This window comes from Nyctereutes procyonoides, unplaced genomic scaffold (assembly GCF_905146905.1).
Source record: "Nyctereutes procyonoides isolate TBG_1078 unplaced genomic scaffold, NYPRO_anot_genome, whole genome shotgun sequence".
NCBI lineage: Eukaryota > Metazoa > Chordata > Mammalia > Carnivora > Canidae > Nyctereutes > Nyctereutes procyonoides.
In genome coordinates, this window is record NW_026575115.1 from 2,327,253 (window position 1) to 2,347,694 (window position 20,442).

General features: G+C 49.1%; 2 protein-coding genes and 1 pseudogene across 5 annotated transcripts in view; 1 reads left to right on the forward strand and 2 right to left on the reverse strand.

The window, feature by feature from the left end:
• Positions 1 to 985: 985 nt before the first annotated feature.
• DEFB108B (defensin beta 108B) lies at positions 986 to 6,788 on the reverse strand. The gene is made up of 2 exons (XM_055333798.1): positions 6,500 to 6,788; positions 986 to 1,209 (listed from the first exon to the last, which is right to left on the reverse strand). The coding sequence occupies exons 1-2, from the start codon at positions 6,555 to 6,557 to the stop codon at positions 1,049 to 1,051; spliced, it is 219 nt and encodes a 72-aa protein (XP_055189773.1). The 5' UTR covers positions 6,558 to 6,788; the 3' UTR covers positions 986 to 1,048.
• Positions 6,789 to 7,851: 1,063 nt separating this feature from the next.
• LOC129515079 (proteasome subunit beta type-4-like) lies at positions 7,852 to 17,244 on the reverse strand (annotated as a pseudogene).
• Positions 17,245 to 17,493: 249 nt separating this feature from the next.
• Positions 17,494 to 20,442, forward strand: part of LOC129515073 (zinc finger protein 705A-like) — a 28,644-nt gene continuing 25,695 nt past the window's right edge. For all 4 annotated transcript variants that reach the window (XM_055333788.1, XM_055333791.1, XM_055333790.1 and 1 more), the window contains exon 1: positions 17,494 to 17,669. The gene's annotated coding sequence lies outside the window, so the exon portion shown is untranslated. The remainder of the gene's footprint in view (positions 17,670 to 20,442) is intronic.

A 20,442-nucleotide genomic window follows, 5' to 3' on the forward strand; every position in this document is an offset into this window, starting at 1 on the left:
ATATACACTTATATCACATTTTCTTCAGCCATCCATCCTTGGAACCTGTGAATAATGTCACCTCCTATGGCAAAGTAGTTTGAGGTGGAAGGTGGAATTGAGGATGGTCATCAGCTGATCGTAAAACAGGGATAATATCTTGGATTACCCAGGTGGGCCCAATGTAATGACAAGGCTCCTAAAAAAATGGGAGAGGCAGAAGGTAAGTTTTGAATGTGAGGATGTGAGAAGGATGCAAGCCTGTTAAATGGGTGAAGCATGATTGCCTGTGATAGTTCCCATTGCTGTCCCAACCATGGAGGAAGGGAACCATAGAGCTTCCAGAAGGGAATTCAGCCCTGCTGATATCTTGATCTTAATCCATTGAGATCCATGTCATTGGATCTTTGGTTAAATTCTAACCTACAGAACTATTCAAATAATGAACTGTCTTGCTTTAAGTCACAAAATCTGTGGTGATTTGTTACAGCAGGCATTGGAAGCCATGCAGTGCTTTACAGGATGTAAGAAAAAGCCAAAAGACCATGCCCAGTGAAAGGTGATAACTTGAGAAATTCCATAGATCTCAGCCAGGAATACAAGGATGGGCCAGAGTGCTAGCTTCAGAAAGGATGTAGAAGAGACTATTTGGTATCTGGGTGGGTGTTGCTCTGTCTAGAAATTCAGATTTCTGGTAGAGTCTGACTGGTGTGGGGAAATCCAATTGTGTCAGTTCCTGGACATCGCCCCTTTGTCAGGGAGGGAGACCCCACAAGGCTGCAAGGAATGAGAGAGTGCATTTTCCCGTTGGAAAGCCATTAGTGTCCTCAGATGAAGTGGCTGGGGGAGTTTGTCCAGACCCAGTAGAAAGATGGGAACCAAACAGTAATGGAGTGAAAATGTGCAATATGACTTTTTAAAATAGGTCTTGTGTTTGCTAGTTTTGCTTTATTATTTATTCAGGTCTCAATAGGAATCCCTTTGAGAAGACAGAAAAAGAGACGGAGAGAGAGCACACAGAATAGAGAATAAAACATCTAAAGAAACACAAAGCTTCAAAAAGAGTTGATCATTCCTTGGGTGTAGTAGGCTCGATGATGGACTCGAACACCATGGGCTGGCAGCATGCTTGGCCATTTAAACACCTCCCGGCTTGGATTTCTGTTTCCAGGCAAAACTCCTGGCAAGAGCCATTTGGATGCTCACAGATCTCCTTGAATCTGCCCCTGGCTGCACAGAAAAGAGGGTTATTGTAACTATGTCTCCGTAAATTTTTATTGAATTACTGGGTGGGAGGAGTGTCTGGAAACAATCTTGGGCAGATTTTGTCATTGTTGTTGTTATTTAATTCCTTAAACCAACACTTAAAAAAAAAATATGCCTTCACTCCAAATTTGGATTTGGGGCATTCTTTTTTTTTTTTAAAAAGATTTATTTATTCATTATATATATATGATATATATATACATATATATATATCATATATATGTAGAGAGAGAGAGAAAGACAAGCAGAGTGGGAGAAGCAGGCTCCATGCCGGGAACCCGACACGGGACTCAATCCCGGGACCCCAGGATCGTGCCCTGGGCCAAAGGCAGGTGCCAAACTGCTGAGCCACCCAGGGATCCCCGGATTTGGGGCATTCTTGAAAATCAGGCAATATCTGGGGCGTCTGGGTAAGAAAGCCACCACCCGGATGACCTGCCTCCTTCAGGTCTCTGGGGACTGTGCTGACACCAGTCTTTCCTCCTCATCTCCTATCACTGATGGCAGAGATAGGTTTTCTTTAGTTTCAGTCTTGTGCTGCTAATTTTCCTAAAGCAGAAGAAACTTTTTAGAGAAATCTTTCTGTGTGTACCTTTGAAAAGTGGAAGAAAATAGAGATCTAAAAAGAGAAGATGCTTCAGGGAAATTGTTAGTGAAGTTATCTTCCTGGAGGCAGAGAACACTCCCACATATAAAATATGAAGAAAGTGTCCCAGTCACATCAGATACTTCACTCACCCCTTGTCCGTCTGAACTGGCCTTTCAGGTTGCAAGCCTGCTCTCAAAAGTGGTTCTTTGTAAGGGCTGAACAAATATAGCTGTTAAAAAGGTCGAATAATATTTGATTTGTGTTTTACTGCTTACTGTTGTGGGGTGAGCTACATACGATGGGGTGCTCAGTTTCAAAAGGGGGGCACACTTTCAAGTCGTCTTCATATGTAATAAAGTGTGCCTTTTCCATGACAACTTCTTAAGCTCTTGGCTGACATTAAGAGAAGTACTCACAACCAGCACTTCTAGGTGTTTGTATTGGGAAACACAAAGGCCAATTCTTTTTTTAAAGATTTTATTTAGCTATTTGACAAAGAGAGAGTGAGAGAACACAAGCAGGGGGAGGGGCAGAGGGAGAAGGAGAAGCAGGCTCCCCATGGAGCAGGGAGCCCGAATGCAGGGCTTCATCCCAGGACCCTGAGATCATGACCTGAGCCAAAGGCAGATGCTTAGCTGAAGGAGTCACCCAGTTGCCCCATAAAGGCCAGTTCTTGAAGACCTTCAGATCAGTAGAGGGCATTATATAAATTCAGTAAATGCCTATTGAATGGATTGAACTGAAATTCAAATGCATTCAGTTGAATTCAACTTTTCAAGATTCACAAGGCCATTAGTTAATAGATGTGAGGATCAACATCAGATTTTTACCCAAAATGTGAGCTGGGAAATAATTTTAAGGGTACTTTTTTTTTCCCTTGGGTTTTCTTTAAGGATTTGTTTGTTTGTTTATTTATTTATTTATTTATTTATTTATTTATTTATTTGGAGAGACAAAGAAAGCATGAGTGAGGGGAGTAGCAGGGGTAGAGGGAGAGAATATCTAGCAGACTCCCTGCTGAGCCCAGAGCCCAACTCATGGGCTTGATCTCATGATTCTGAGATCCTGACCTGAGCCAAGAGTCAGAGGCTAAACTGACTGAGCACCCCCAGGTGTTTCTGTTTCAAGTCAATGATCATCCTAAGTGTTGAGCACTATGCAGAAAGGAGCTGCGATCTAAGTTTTTCAATCCCTAGACTGTACATCTCTCCATTTTATCTATAAATAAATTAACTCAACTACTAAATACACAGGCCCCATTACTGTGGCTAAAACTGGCCCATTGGCACTAGGATCATAGGAAAGGAGTATATTATAGAGGATGAACCAGTGACATGAGGTGTCTTATGTGATAAATCACTGTTGAACACCCCATCATTCTTGGACTTCTTCCATTCTCTGATGGTGTGGTTTCCTGTTTGACCTCACTTTTTGATGATGAGTTCTCTGGGTGCAAGAATCACAGCTTATTCTTCCCTGTACATACCAGAACCTGACTGAAGCCTTGGCATGTAATAGGCATTCAGTCAGTGAGTGGAAAATCATTAAGACACGGCTCCTGCTCATCCTGTAACATGTTTGTATGGGAATTGGCTGTTATTGTCAGTGCACATGTCTTGGCATTAGTTGTGCAATTTTGCTGCAGTTGACTACTGAGCATTAAATTTTTACATCACAAAGGAGCTTTGTAAAGGATGACACACCATCACTCAGGTGTAAGAATCCAAGTCCTATTCAGGGCATTTTTCTTACTTTTCATTTTTATTAGTTCTTTGCTAGTGAATCGTTTATATTGCACAATGTCGTATCTAGCTCTTTGCTTCCAAAACATAAGCTGGAGTTACAATGAACATCAGAGATTATCTGATCTCATGAATTATCCTACAGATGAGGAAATGAGGCAAGGGGAAAGAGAGCAACTTATCCAAGCTCACCTAATGCTTTTGTGATGGGGGGGAATGGGAGACGTCTGTGGCCTCAGTTCCATTGAATCCCCCCCTCTTGTTCCCACTCTGTATCCCCCTCTGTTACCCTGGCTTCCAAAAGAAAAGCTTTAGTCCCACTGCAAATGACACTTAAGGGCAGCAGGAAAAGCCACCACACCCCCTTGCCCCACCACATAGACGTGTCCTATAGTCCCATATCCCAGTACAGTGGATTACTGGAAATGTTTTTTGCCTCTTGCTTTTCTAACCATCACATTACTTTCCCTTACTTTGGTTCAGTGACAGTGAAAACAACAATAACAACAACAACAAAAATGAATCCATTTTCAAAGTTTGGGAGACTTGGTTAAAAGTATTCATTTCCTGACGAGAAGGACTTTCCTCCGTCCAACCCATATGGTTAGTGAGGATACCACTTAGTAGGTACTTATCAGAAGGGTCTTTAGCAAAGCCATGTAGACACTTCTCTTTTAAGTTGAAGTCACCAGGGGTGCCTGGATGGCTCAGTTGGCTAAGTATCTGCCTTTGGCTCAGGTCATGATCCCAGGGTCCTAGGATTGAGCCCTGAGTTGGGCTCCCTGCTCAGTGGGAAGCCTGCTTCTCGCATCCTTCTGTTGCTCCCCAGCTTGTGCTCATGCGCTGTCTCTGTCAAATAAATGAATACACAACCTTTAAAAAAAAATTGAAGTCACCAGCTTGTGTGTTCCTTTTAATATCATTGGATATGGCATCACCTTTCACCGCTGTCTAGAGTCAGAAAAAAGGAAGCAGCACAATGGAGCCTTAGGGTGGAGATGAAGACCATGCCCTGAATGACAGGTAGCTCATTCTGTCAGCTTGGGGGGGCACTCACTTTTCAGGGCCTTGATTTTTCCTCTATAGAATATGAAAAATAGACTAGATCATCAAGACCTTTTTGAATCTTATCAACAACAGTTAATGATTTTATGGTATCTGACCTCTCATAGCTTCTGTGCTCATTGAAACAAAGATAAATGTTCTTTTTGTTTTGTTAAAAAAATACTCTTGCATTTGTTTAAAAAATACTTATTCTTCTCTTTAAATAAGAGAAAGCATTTTGAAGTTCATTCATAAGGGGCTCAGTGAGGCTCTTACATATTACATCCCAGCGGGATGGGGTCGCTTAACCTCAGCCCTGGAGTACAGTCCCAGACTGTTGTTCACCCTAAAACTCTTGTGAGTGTGGGTTAGTGGGTATACAGAATATTACTAAAGGAAAGATGTGGATGAGAGCCTTGATAGACAGCTTCAAACACTCTCAGTATTGAGCTGCCCCATGACTTTCCTCCAGACCCCCTATGCCTCCACAGCTTAGGGCCTGAAGCATTCAAACATTGCGTTGCTTTGGGCTTTTGTCTTTCTTTTCGGTCATGTCTTATTCCTCTCCTAAATCTCACTTAGGAAATCTCTCCTTCATTGGTGCCAGGGCTCTCTTTTGGGATGTGGTGACTCTCCCCTGAGCAGTACAGTAACCAAGCTTCTTGGGAGTCAAGGGCCATCACAGCTTTCTTTGTATTCCTGCTTCCTGGTAAGGGCGTCCCCGACTGTGGTGTCTAACTGCACTCGTTTCCCATGCCTAGACTCTCCACACTGGAAACTCTTCCCCCCTGCTTCCACCAGATTAGGTCTCCTGAAGTCAAGTTGCAAGCAACTCCCCAGTTGCACCCTCCCCACAAATCTGAAGTACGCCCTACCCATGAGCAGCAAGCAATCCTTTAAGACCCAGAGTTAGCTAGACAGTTGGGATTCACCAAGAACAGGCAGGCCTCCAACTATATTTTCTGGTGGAAATTTTGGGAAGCATCCTTTTGCAAACACCATAAAGCATAGCAACCACAGTTCCTTCACCTATACGAGGACGGTCCACTTCCACACATCTATGCCTGCTTTTTTAATAATCCCTTCCTCATCCCTGAGGCCCTGAATTCTCAAGAACAGAGAAGAAGACATTCTACGTGATGTAGAGCAAGAAGATGCTTCTTCCTCCTTGGCCCACATGTCCCGAGTTCTGCAAATGTAATGACCCATTCTGGGTGTCTTGTCACTCCCCTGGGTGAAAGTGAGGAGGGCCCCACCCATTGCACATCTGTGCAGGTCACCCTACTACACCTGTTTGACCGCAGGAGGACACACTCTGCTACCGGGTCATTTCTGACGCCTGTGTTTTAGTTCTACTGTAGAAGACTAAAATGTTGCAAAGGAGGAAGAAAAGCCAGGGGCTGGGATGGAGCCTTGAGGGGCAGAGTCCAGCGCAGGAGACCAACGGTCTGAAGGAGCAAAGGATTGGGCATGTCGTAGACTGGAGTAAGCCTTACAAGGAGGTCCCCTTGCCAGTCCCTCTGCTGGGGACCCTCCAGCTCTGGCGTGGCTCTTATGCCAGTACCTTGGAGACTAACTTTTTCTACAATAAGTGGAGGATGTTGGAAACCAAGATTTACTAGAAAAATGCCCCATTTGCTTTTGGTTATCTAGATTTGGACACTGCAGGTCCGCTTGCCTAAATCCATCTTGGGTGGGGGAGCAAACACCTCTGACCTCACTTCACCCTGCGGGTGGGCACTGATGAGCCAGGCGTCCGCAGGGCTGGGCCCCAGGCCTCCGACTTCCTAGGGCCTCCTGCTGGGGCCCGGCTCCTCCGGGCAGCCCGGAAGGTCTCGGCCCGCATCTACCAGGGCTTGGGCAGAGCTGCTCCGGTTACCTGCAAGGACTCGGCTCAGAAAGAAGAGCAGGGCGAGGAGCAGGCCCGCAGGCCTCATGGCTGCAGGAGGAGGAGCTCGGCTGCTCTGCAGAGGCAGACACGGCTTCCGTCCCGTCCGGGCGCTCCGGGGGCTGTCGCCGGGCTCGTCTGGGGGCCAGGTGCCCTTCGTCCCTCATTAGGGATGTTCGGGGACAGCGTGTGTCCTACGCACACACCGTGGCCGCCAGGAGGAAACCGAGGCCCCTGCTCTGTGGGCGCCCAGTTCGGGCCAGGAGAGCGAGCCAAATGGGAAACGAGAGCTGCGGCCCCTCCGGCCGCGCATCAGAGCGCACGGCCCGCGCTACCTGGACTCGGGTACGGGAAAGCAGCCCGTCCGGTTAGTGGCCACACCTGTAGGGGCGCCCTCCCGGGCTTTACGGGTCACTGAGCACCACGTTCCCCGCCCCTCCCCCCCCGCCCTCTGGAGCCAAGGAGCAGCTTCCGTGGGCGGGGGGGGGGGGGAGCTTAGGGAGGGGAGAGCATCCCTGTGCGGCCTACGCCTCTGCGAAAGTTCGGGAGTCCCCCGGCGGGTGCAGCACCCACTGGCTCCTGCCCCCGCGGACGGCGCTACGCGGCCTCGGGCGCCCCCGCCCCGAGACTTGGGGCGCTCTTCTGCATCACCTCGGGGAGGCCGGACCCGCCGATGCCTCCTTGCCGGGGGCGGGAGGGGGTTCCCAGGCCCTCCGGAGCTTCCGCGAAACCTTCCAAGTCACCCTCGCGCTGCGGCAGCTGCCGCTGCTGCCAAAGGAGGCGCACGGCCGGGCGCCCGGGGCGCAGGGGTCCCGGAGACGGCCACGGCCCCGCCAGCGCGCAACCAGGGCGGCCGCTGCCTGAAGGGCACCGGGAGGGCGAGGGGCCGCCAGAGCCACGCAGGGTTTCGGAGCCCCAAGGCCCGGAGGCCCCGCGCGGCCGGCCGGGGAGCAAGAGGACCGCTTTGGGGACCCCTGGGCCCAAGCCCCGCCCCCCGCCCGCCGCCCGCCGCCCCCCTGAGGCTGCTGTGTGTGCTGCGGCGGGCAGGCCGGGCTGCAGCCTCCGCTCGATGTTCTTCTCCTAAGGGGTCCCTGCGCCGGTCTCTGTTTGCCACCCCCCCCAAGGGTCACCCTCCTGTGGCTCACGTTTGCAACCACGGGACACACCGCATGGTGCGTCCTGCGACTCCGACCCCAGCCCACCCCAGCTGCTCGGTGCTTTCCCTTCACTCAGAGGGAAGTGTCTAACCCAAGTGTCACCGCAAAGATGAAAGCCATTGAGGCAAAGCTGAAAATGATGGCTTTTTTTTATGTTTTTGCATTTCAAAGAATTTATTTTACAATAGAAAAGTAGACCTGTGAACCAGCCAAGTTCAAAGTTAGAAGGGACAACTTCAGTTCTGGATAACGCACCTGGATTTCATTCAGAACCACTGACCATGCGAGCAACCTCCCAGCTGGTCTCTGCGGAGGGTGGTCCCTCTATTTCAACACCTTTTTCGGTGACTGTGGCAATTTGAAACCGGTTATAGGGGCGGCACCTCGATAATACAGCACTCGCAAGCGGCGGTCCCCTAGCCGTCGGGCCTCAGTCTGGCTCAGGACTGGCTGCTTCTCCAGAACTTCTCGCAGCAGAGGCTGAGCCAAGTATGCACCATAACCCGTGGCCAGCGAAGGGGCCTCAGAAGCTACACCAAGCCTGTCCACATAACCGAGGAGGCTCTCTCCGTCAGCGTAGCCCCCAGGGACCATGGTGTTCCACGGGGGCTTCATCTTGGAGCGACGGCTGTCCGTGGCCCTCTAGGCCTATAGCTGTGTCTGTCTCCCAACAGCTCATCAATCACCATCCGGCCACATGTACATCTTATGTATATAAGCTCCATTTCCTTAGCTTAATATTACTTATCCTTATTAAAATCGCCAATATTTCTGTTATTCTGTTCATTAGCATGGTAGTTGTGATTGCCATTCATCATTAATCTTTATAACCACCCTTCTAACCTTGGATCATTTCTGGGGCGGTCATGCAACACTGAGCAGAAGTTCCCTATTTATAAAGGCTGCAAGATTTACTGAAGGGGATTACAGACACACATCTACAAGCTGCTCCCCTGTTCTCATTCTACCGCCGGGGTGTCCTTGTCCCAGCAGAGCCTCTGAAGAATGCAGAAAAACCCTCGAGGACCCAGTAACCAGATTTGCGAGGCTGTAAGCCCCAGTGAGGGTCTCCTTGGCACCTCAGAGTCACCACAAAATTCTCTAAATCCCCTCAGGGGCACAGGATCCGTGACTGCAAGCAATAGCGAGTCATGGGGTGACAACCATGGCATTCCTGAGACTCTTCTGCAGGCACAGAGGCTATCTGGCGGGACGACTCCGGAGCTGCTGAGCTCCTGAAAATGTACAAGTGCCCCTCAGGGTGCCAGCAACCTCTTGTTCTGGGGGTGAAGACCCATCACAGAATTCTAAGTCTCCTCAAGGTCCTGGGTGCGGCCCTACTGTCCTGGCAAGGCTAGACAAGCATGTGCCTCCTTAGAATTTGGTATCGGCTCAGAGCCCAGAAGCTGCCATTGCCAACACCAGAGGCACTCAGTGTGTCCTTGGCCTGCCTGAGCCTCTGGAAACATTCTAAGTACCTTCAGGTGTTCTGGAAATGCTGGTCCTGCACAGGAAGGCATGCAGCTCATGACCATCCAGCATGAGCAAGGGCAGTGTTGAGTGGGGCAGGGAGTCCTTGAACCACTCGTGGTGGCCTGTCGCCCCCTGCTGGACCAGGAACCACAGCTGTGGACACCTTCCTATAGCCCCCTAGGCTGAGTTGCCCCTGCCTACCCCCAAACGAGACCCCCAGGGTTCTGTGGGGGAAAAGCTGGCAGAAGGGCACCCAGGCAGCGATGGCTGAGGTGATGCTGGGGCTGAAAGCAGGTACAGCTGGGGCTTCTACAAAGGGGGTGTCGATCTGGATCTGGAGTCCTGCCTTCCCTGTGTGGAGCCCAGCCATACCACCCAGGGGGTGAAACTTCTGAAATCCAGTGGGTGTGGAATGATGGGCAGACTCAGGGCTAAAGTCCTTCCATCTCCTTTACAACATCCATCTGGAGTTTGTGCAAGAGTTCTCACATTCACCTTTGTCCTCCTCCTCCTCTGGTATCTATTCTCCTCGGCTGCTACTTTCAGCCTTAATTGTTTTTTTCTTTATGCAGACCTTGGACCCTGGCATCAAAATATCCCATTAGGCAAGAAATTGGTCCCTTGCCGATCATGTTTCATGAGTACAGGGGATTCCCCATTAGCTAACTTTATTACTATAATCATTACGTTATCATTTGTTAGTCATTACAAATATTTTCTTAGTAATAATATTCTTCTTTTTAAAGATTTTATTCATTCATTTATTTACTTATTTGAGAGAGACACAGTGTGAGAGAAAGAGTACTAACAGGATGGAGGCAGAGGGAGAAGCAGGTCCCCACTGAGCAGGGAGCCCACCATGGGGCTCGATCCCAGAACCCTGAAATCATGACCTGAGCTGAAGGCAGACGCTCAACTGACTGAACCACCCAGGTTCCCTCATCCCTTTTTCTTATTATGGATTATTCTTCTGCGGTTGACTTAATACATCACTGTGGGCTTCCCGCAGGACTTAGAAAACCCTGCGGTGGCTCAGGTGGGCAGATGGACATTTCTGTGCCTTCCAGCATGGTAATGCCTTCTGGGCCACTGAAGGCACTGGGATGTTTCCAGCAGCTCTGGTGATCTTAAGACGACCTCATTACGCCTCGGTTTTTGTCAGTGCTGTCTCCCTGGCTCTGAGCTGAGGGAAGTGGAAGATACTAAGGCTGCCGGGACGCTGTAACTTAGAACATTTCTATAAGCTCCAGTTGCCCCTATGCCTCCAGTTTGGGCGGTGGCAATCCCTGGCCTCCAAAATGACCGAAACTAGTGAGACAGGCTGCTGTGGCACCTTCCGCGGGCAGTCATCACAGGTTTCTGTGTCCTCACAGCATCAGTGAAACACTTTGGTTTTACCCCTGTCCTTCACTGGCACTCCATGCCAGCAAGAGGGGTTACCAGACCCCTACAGTGCCTCAGAATATTTTTAAGTGGATCTGACTGGCCAAAGGCGTTCTTGTTAGGACTTGCAGGCTGCCAAAAGCCATTGCTAGGCCCCTAAAGGGACCTGCAAATTTTTCCAAAGTCTCATCAAGAGGGCATAGGGTGCCTTTCCAGGTGTGACTTCATTACCTCAGGTCAAGGCCGTGGAATCATTCAGGAGCTCCTTCTGTGAAAGGACAATCGCTGGTACAACAGGATCCTCACAGCAGCTGTGCACCTGCGTCTGTTGGGGACACTCAGTCATCTCTGGCAGCCAGACACCCTTCATGATACAGAAAATATATTCGTTGCTGTAAAAGAGAACCTCCATCATAATGGTAATGACAGTGGTCACAATAAAAACTGGTGAATATCAACAAGAATGATGATCATTGTCTATTGACACTATTGCCAATGATACTAAACCTATGGACTTGGGACACAGAGAACAGATTCCCCTTAGTGAATAACAGGTACAAGTGTTGGGCCTCATGGGGTAGTTTAGAGTCCCAGAAGGCAAAAATGAAGAGCCAGAATGACAAGAAAATCCGCTTGGAGGTGGGCATGTGTAAACACGAGGACTCCTGAGTGAGCCTCGCATTACAAGGCTTACGGGGAACCTTTAAGGTACCCCTAGTCCTGGGTCTCCATGCCAGCCAACACCTGGTAGCTTTCAGGAGATGAGACAGCTGGCTGTTGTGGCAGGGCTCCTCCCAACAAGGGAGGGCTCCAGACTCAGCACCTGGCACCCAGAAGCACAGACTATGACAAACAAGAAGCCCCCAGTATTGTGTCATCCCAAACCATCTGGCCGCTCTTCTACTGTCTGCACTTCCAGGCCCTTCAGGACTGATGTATCTGGGTACTTGTATCTCCTCCAAGGGCTGCTGGAGGGGGTCACCCTTCATTCTCTCCTACCTGTGGGAGTGGAAATGGCTGAAACCAGTGGTTCCCAGGCTTCTTAGAAGATTCTATGTTTGCTCCAACAGGCCAGTCACCCTTTCAGTGCCTTTTCGCGTTACTCCAGCTATCCCTGGACATATCTCCTGGAGGAGACTTAGGAAATTTCTAGAAGCTCAGGAATTCTGGGAGGCTGTGTGCATCTTTTGCCATGGATTCTTGAACAGATTTTGAAAATTCTGCAGAGGCTCTGGTGAGTAGGGAGGCCCTTTCCTGCCATGCCAGTGACAAAGCACGGGCTCCTGGTCGCTGAGCTGATTTTTAAAGAAACCCTAAATCTCAGTTGGTAACAAAAGCCATTCAAGAGCCATTGCTGCCAGTGGGAGGGGTTTGTAATCCTGAGTTTACTTAGAAAATCTTTAGGTGGCCAGTTGGTGCAAGGAAGTCTTCTCTGGGGGCTGCAGGTCTGCATATAGAGTTTCTGGCATGTGGGGGAGGTGTCTAATATTTTCCAGAGCCTAAGATAAGACCAGGGTGTCCTTTCCAAGTCTCCCCTGCTGGAATGAGTAGGTCCTTGCATCCAGAGGGAGCTTGGAATAGTTCAGGGGACCCATCCTTTGAATTAGCATCAGGCGGTACACAGGGAGCCCAGAGGTCCTGGGTGTATGCATGTCTTCTGGTTCCCTTTGGATCGTCTTCAGTAGACTGGATGGACTTCACAAACTGAGAAACTTTATACATCATATATTAACAATCACACAAAAGATCCGTGATAGAAACCATAATAATAGTGAATGACAACAGTAACAGTCACAATGATGATCTTAACGACACAAATATTAATCATTTTCATGAAGATAATATTAAAGTAAAGTGATGGAGATTGAGAATGGATTTCTCGGAGTATACAACAACGTACTGACATAGAGGTTCATGGTATAGTTTGGAGACAGAGTCCTAGGACTGCACCATGAAATGTGGTCTGTGATGGCAAAGGAAGGCAGTAGCGAGGAAAAGAAAAGAAGCCACATGAGGCTACCAGTGAAAGTGGGGCCCTGTGTGCCAACTCTGGAACACACGGCTACCAAGCATTGGTAAGAGACACTGGTCCAGGTCCTGCCTACCACAGGCACTCAGAAGCTTTCAGTAGTTCTGTCACATGGATGGCTGGGCAGGGCTCCCAACCAGGAAGTAGTGACCAGAACCCTGCTGTCCCCTCCAGCCTCAGAAGCCCCGCCTACACGGGGCATGGAGCCCCCAGCTCTACATCAGATCTCACCTCCTGCCTAGCCTTCTGCCATTTAGTTTCCCTGAAACCCATTATGTTAACAGTATCATCATACCATGAGTTCACCAAAGCCTGTTGGAAGGCATCATCCTTGGTACTACCTCACTAGCAGGGGGCCAAACAGGCCAGCACCTGCGGTTCTGGGGCTACCATACAGGACATAGAAAATTCTGAGTTTGCTCAGACTGGCAGAGAGCCCTCTCTGGGACTTGCAGCTGAGCTCTAGGCCTGCATGCCTGAGGTACTTAGAAAATTTCCAGAGGTTCATGCAGTCCTATGACACAAATGCATACAGTGGTGGCCCTGAGAGCTCAAAAATGAACTTAGAAAAATCTGCAGTTTCTGGAAGAAGGTAAAGAACACTGCTGCCCATTCAGAGAGAAAGGAATGGTTTCATTGCCTGAAAGAGATTCCTACATCAAAGTTCTTGAGTCAGAGGAACATGTGGAAAAAAGAGATACCAAACGAATATCCCTTAGACCAGGGGAAATTCCTCCAGAAAAGTACTGGCCAAAGCCTGAATCCATCCACAGGAGACTAGAATCCCCTCTGCTTTTCAACGCTGTCATGATTCGCTAGTCAAAATACAGAATAGGAAATCCTGAACAGGAAAACCACCTGCTCAGCCATTCAACCAGGGATATCCCTGCTCAGGTGGAAATGCACATTGGCAAAGTCCCATGTCTGGGAGAGTGCCAGGGGTAACAAGAGGAATAATAAGAAGGGTTAAGAGGTCTCTGGATGTATCCCAGTAATCTCTGTAAAAGTGTTGACACATGAACATGCATACACATATCATTCACGGATGACGAAGACAGATTTATTTTTGCGTACACTCATGCCAGTAGGTAGTCGAGACAACATTCCAGGGTGAACCCATATACAGGAAATATTTTGTGACATGGTCTGGAGTAGGCTAGGCATTTGGGGGGGGGCTGTCTTTCTGCGTGTGTTCATGGGGCGTTGTACTCAGGGTGCATTTGTGTACACTGGGCTTTGGGTTGTAGGCTTTTATTGCAAGATTTCTGGAGAGGACTGAGTCTATTGCTGCGTCTGAGGACTTGCCAGTTGTGGTGTCTGGAAAGTTAGGTGATGATGGGCATGGGATGTTTGTTTTTGCAATAGGAGACCCATGTTCAGCGACTTTGAAGACTTCAGTGTGGAATATATTCCCATGATATGACGGATAGGGGTTTTGTTTTCATGTTTTCTACTGGCATTGAGTTAATTTAAGTTAGATTTTTGGCAGGTTGTCAAAGTAAGTTCAGCAGCATTTTTAAGGAGCAATGGGCTGGGCCATCTACATAGCTCTTAGCATGTTTACTACACACCTGTGGTTTCAATGGAGGGTATATGGGATAAGTATGTGCATCCGGGACTGCAGGCATATGTATATTTTGCCTGGCCTTGGTTAGATTTGGGATTTTGTATTTGGAGACGAGTCTGTTTATTTGCATCCAGAAATAAGAGGAGTGTTTGTGTTCTATATGCAGATGGTATTGAATTCATAGACTTCTGTGGTTAGAAAGAACGTAAATTGTGCTTTAGAAAATTATTACAGATCAATAGATCCTCTGCCTTAATAATGGAGGTTTTTATGGAGATATCAATGAATCAGGAATTTTTTCCTGTGTTCTAGGCTACACAGTATTAGTATCTTATAAAATTGCCCCAAATGCCACTAACAAAAAAGTTATCTGCTACCTTTCATTAAATGAATAGCAAAGATGATTACTGAGGGCTCCCCTCTGACATATACACCTACTGTCCCTGCTGGTACACATGCTGTCAGGGGCATCCCAAGGGACCAGGAACACATTGTGCTGGCCAGGATGGCCCAGAGAGGGCATCCTTGGCCCTCCAGAATCACTACACTTTTCTAAATATATTCATGGATGTAGGAACTGCTCTTGTCCTCCTGAAAAGGCTGGAGAGGGTGAACATTCAGTCAGGAGCTTCCTCACAATTATCTACATCAGCTTAGAGCCCAGCGCTCCTCAGAAAGCTTTAAGACATAAGGACTCTGACTATGAGGGGCTGGCTCCTCAGGAGGCTGGAATGAGGGAGCTGTCATGAACCCGGAGCTCCACCATTCATTGTCAGATCTCAGGAAGACCATTTGGAAGGACTGGCCTGGAACATGGCTGGAGAGTGCATTTTCATCACAAACACATGGTCTGTGTGCCTCTGGGTTGTGCTTTCTTCACTTTCAACATAGCATGTTTAGAGTATTAATATACATATCCACACAAGAACTTATTTTTACCACGAAAAAAATGAGATAAATGATGTTTGAGCATTCCAAAGATCTCAGCAGAATCTCAGGACAAAAGGTTAAAAAAAAGTCTCAACACCAGGGGACACCATAATTACAAACTTCACACTTTCTACCCCCTCATGTGGTCAACTCGCCAGGAAGGGGAATCAGAATCTCCAAGCTCAAGCTCCTTCATTCCACCCTCCTAAACCCAATAGAGAAACTGCTTCATTCCCCAATAGCTCCCGGGTTTGGCTCACAGCACAACTCTGCTCTCAACTGGAGGCTCCTTCAGATGTCAGGATATTCAGGGCCCTTGATGGTCACATGTACAGGAACCAGAGAACCCCCCCACCCCCCCAGGTGGGAGGGCATCACCCCAGGGATGATGGAGACACAGGTTCTCTTACACACATGCATTCCACTCTAGAGGGGCCGTCTACCCACCAGGCCATCAAGAGTGACCCTATTCCAAGTGCCATCCTATAGTCAATATGATTATTTACGGCTGCATCAGTTCCTGAAAAAGCAACTCGTTCTTCAGTGAAGGCATTTTCCTAAGGAATGACTTAGGAAAGGTATTTACCTTTTCACTGTAATAACAACAAAACATAGATAGAAATAATTAGGGATCCCTGGGTGGCTCAGCAGTTTAGCTCCTGCCTTCGGCCCTGGGCATGATCCTGGAGACCCAGGATCGAGTCCCACATCGGGCTCCCTGCATGGAGCCTGCTTTTCTCCCTCTACCTGTGTCTCTGCCTCTCTCTGTGTGTCTTCCATGAATAAATAAATAAAATATTAAAAAAATTATACTCCAATGCACGCTTTCTTTTCACTCCTCAGCTTTCATTGGACTTAATTCTCAGTCAGGGAAATAGAGGTTCAGTGATGCGGGCAGACCTTAGTCTACTAAAGCGCCATCTTATCTTACGAGCTCAGTTTTTCATAGAGAACTTCCAAACAATACACATCCTCCATGCACCCCATTATCACATCGGTTGACTTCCAGCCTCCTAAGCATGCGATGTGTAAACGCTTAAGATTTGATGGAGAAGGTGGGTTGGAGGCTGGATGGTTTACACTGCCAGGACTGTATCACTTACCTCTACCTAAAGAGAGAGGAGAGAGGTTCAGGTACCTGGATTCGTTAACCCCAAATCATATACAGCCCTCCTTAATGTGTGTCTAGCTCCCCACAGATAGGAGACAAGCGAGGTGAGATCACCCAGGTTAAGTGATCTCTGCACTGAGAGACCCGGAGGCCCTGTGGGAAAGGCTCCCCCCACTCCCTCCACAAGAACCGCACAGCGTTTACTGCTCTCTGCCTACGGGAACATTCCCTTTCCAGAATTTACCTCCATGGGTCCCGACATTTAATATTTACAAGCAAATGTGAAAGTCGGAGAAATCTGTGTTAGGTTATTGGAAAACCAGAAGACGACTTCTTTTGGATTCATCTTTGAGAAAAGTTCTGCAGCATGAATAGCTGTGATTTAGTCTTGCTGAGTCTCCTCCGGCAGTAACTTGAGAATCTACAAAGGAGAGAGAAAAGGAGATTTTTTTTTTCCACTCACACATTCCCCGTTAATATTTATTAAGGGTATACGTGATGCGACCGGAATTTGAAAATCCAGTGCTTTTTAATGTTCTTGTCAGAGAACACACACGGAAGGAATGAAAACCCAAGAATTCTCCCACACTTGACACAAAACATTCGGAAACAGAAAACAAAAACAGAAGATTAAAAAAAAAATCTGACTTTTTCGGGCAGCCCGGGTGGCTCAGCGGTTTAGCACCACCTTGGGCCCAGGGCGTGATCCTGGGGACCCGGGATCGAGTCCCACGTCGGGCTCCTTGCATGGAGCCTGCCTCTCTCTCTCTCTCTCTCTCTGTGCCTGTCATGAATGAATAAATAAAATATTCAAAAAAAATCTGACTTTTTTTCAAAACTAAAAACGCTCGTTCAGGTGGCTCCCGAATAAAGATAGAGAAAAACGTGAAATTTAGTAACTCGGGGCACCTGGCGATGTCAGGCACGTCTTTCTCAAAGGCACGTGAATGTCTCCATCTTCCGCAGATGTTGTGCCTCGGCGGAGTCCGTCCTCACCGCCCCAGCCGGGGCCGCCCAGGCCAGTTCGGAGTCCACACTCGCCCCACAGAAAAAGGCACCAACATTTCACGTGGGAGATGCAGGCATCCCGACGCCCCCATCTCCGCACCGAGGTCCCCGCGCCCCCCGCACCCGCAAGTCACCCCGCACACCCACCCGGATGCTAAAGCGCGGGGCCGAGCTCTGCGAGCGGAAGTAGGTAGGCGCAGACCGGAAGAGCCCCCGGGGGGGGGCGTAGCGAAGGCACGCGCACGCGCAGCACAGCCCTCTCAGCCCAGGCCCCGCCCAGCCCGAGCTCGCCGTTTCCGGCCGACCCGGAAGCAGATTTCCCGGACGGAAGGGCGTCCTCGCTGGAGGCTCAGCGCTTGTGGCTGCAGCTCGCACGTGGATGCCCCCAGCGTTGTGTCCTCCACGCCCGGAGCGCGGGGCCTCGCGAGCCTTCCAGCCCCCCCAGCTCCGCCCGACCCGCCCGCGGGGAGCCCCGCCCAGCCCTGGGTCCGCGTCTGCTTCCGGTAAGCTGGTTCCCAGGCCGGCCGCGCCCCGGGACCCCTCCCTCCGCGCCCCTCCTCGGGGAGCCCCGGTGACACCCCCGCTCCGCCCCGTCCCGCCGGCTGTGCCTGCCCGCCTACGCTCGCGTTCCTGACGAGCCCCCGAAAAGTGTGCACTTCCTGGGCAGGGGCATCTTCGGGGGGGGTGTGGGTGTGGCCTCGGGGCAGGGGGAGACCAGGGAGACCCCGGCACGGGGGGGTGGCGGCGGGGGTCCCATGGGCCTGGACCGAGCAGAACGGTGTGTGTGAGCCGGGCAGGAAGCCCTGGAAGAAAAGTGACTAAAGGGATGCGCAGGGCCGGGGTGGGGGGGTGGGGGACCCCAAATAGACCCCAAATTCATTTATTTATTTTTTTGGAGTTTTGTTTTTAATTTCCAACTCCCCACTCCCTTTTTTAAACGCTCTGTGTCCGATCCGGACGATGAGGCCCCCGGGGTTTTGCAGCCTGTTGTCCTGGACACCCCCTTCGGTGCTCCTGTCAGCAGCAGCGGTCCACTGTCGTCCGTGCGGCCTCGGTGAAGATGCTGCTACTCACTCCTCTTTAAATCAATAGCGGGAGTTTAGTGTAAGCAGCTAGTCCACATCATCATCTTCCTCCCCTGCGTGACCTCCTGCCCTAAGCGGACAGTGCAGTGTGTTTCCGTTCCCTTTGCCCTCCCCGCCCCGCCCCCGAGTGACCGAGGGGGAGCTGGAGTGTCGGGGGGACTCTGGAGAGCGAGCCCATCGGCTCATAACTGAGGAAGTTACTCAGGTGGTTCCACTGCTGACCTTCTTTCATGTTCTCCAGTCCTACTAATTAATCTCATGTTTTGTTTTTCTTTTTGATAGTTTAATAGGATGTTCTGGAAAAGAAGAATCAAACATTTGAGATTGTGATTTAAAAAAAAAAAAGCATGAATGAGAAGCGCTCTTGCTCAGGAGTATGAGACACACGCTCTGTCGTTTGTGGGGTAGGGATGTGAAGGGCAAACCCTGCCATGGGATCCCCTGTAGGCCCAGCCATCTCTGCGAAGATGGTGCTGTTCCCTTTACTGGCTTCGCCTGCCCACCTCGACACACGCAGGGAGCCACAAGGCAGCGAGCCACAAGGCAGCTTGACGGGAAAGGATCCAGATGTTTTAAAGCAAGCACGGAACAAAAGCATCCCCCAGTAAGAGGAGGAGGCAGGAGGCAGGAGGCGCTCTGACTCTGGGAAGGGAGCCTGGAGGGGGAGTCAGAGTGCTGTCTGCGGCTTAGGGCTCCCCTAATGGGAGGCAGCTCGTCTGAGCAGCTTGAGGGGCAGGAGGAGTGAAGTGTTTGCTCCAACTCTGTGCTCAGCAGGTCCCAGCAGAGACCGTGGGGTCCCTTCCAGAGGTCAGTCCACTTCATACACTCACTGCACCCCCAGATGCGTGGGCTCGCCTACAATAGGGGAGCATTCTGAAACAAAAGGCAGAAAAACCCACCTGTTGATTTTCACGTAGGTGTTGGATGTCTGAGTCCGCACTGTCAGTGAACAGCAGAGGACTGCCCTCCCCACGTGGCGAATTCCTCCCTGTGTGTGTGGCTGCAGTACAGGAAAGTGTTAGGTTGATTCCGAGCCCCGAAAGTCATCTCCACACTCAGGAGTGACTTGTCAGGACTGAGCTTGCCTGAGAAAGCAGCTTTTTGTGTGTCCTTAAATTTCTTGATTCTTCTTTCAAGACTTAATTGATTTCTGTCAATGTTTCGTTGTTTCATTACTTAATCTTCTAATCTTCTTTTAACCTATACTAATTATCTTCTTGATCTGTAAAATTTGAATTGTCAGTTTCCTCTTGCTTCCTTTTATGCTCTTTGTTTATAAAGTTCAACAGTTGGTTCCTTCATTGCCAAGCCCTCTCTGATAAGTATACTTAAAGTTTATGCATGTTTTTAAAGATCTATTTATTTGAGGGAACATGCATGCACTTGTGGGGGGAGAAGGGAGGGGCAGAGGGAGAGGAGAGAATCTAAAGCAGACTCTGCTGAATGCAGAGCCTGACTTGGAGCTCAGTCTCACAACCCGGAGATCATGACCTAAGCCTAAATCAAGACTCGGACGTTTAATTGAGCCACCCAAGCAGGTGTTACTCAAGTTTCTACATTTTTTCGAGGTAATAGGCGTGGCCTTATCCCATGATTTTGACAGCTGATTTTTCTAGAGGGTCGGACAGTCGTAGGACATCCTCCCTGAGTCTGCCCTATCATCACAGACCTGTCAGTACAGGACATAGAATGTTCAGGAGACTTGTCCGTCAATTTATGTCAGCAAGAATGATGCCCATGCTAATGGTGACCCCGCTCCCAAAAAAAGACTAGAGTGGGATGAGCTAGTGTGAGATGCGGAGAAATGCTGAAAGGACCCCACCTTCCCCCTGGATTAAAGGAGACAAGAAGGCAGCAGCTAGACATAAAAGTAGCCCAGTAACGCTTTCTTTCCTTTTTTTTAAGTTCAAATTTCATATTGGAAAATAACAGCATAACATTTAAGTGCTAAGAGAATGGATCAAATGGAGGATAAAGTTGTTAGTTTATAAGTAATAACAAAATTCATGATATGGCAGGAAATGACAGGACCCAAACATAACGTTAGAGATTTAAAAAAAAAAAAAAAAAACAATCTAGCTGAGATTAACAATAATTCCTCACCTGTTATGGGAAAGATGGCATAAATATGGGATGTGAGTCCAGGAATACTATCATGGTTAAAAGCATCTACCTCCAAAATTACCTACCT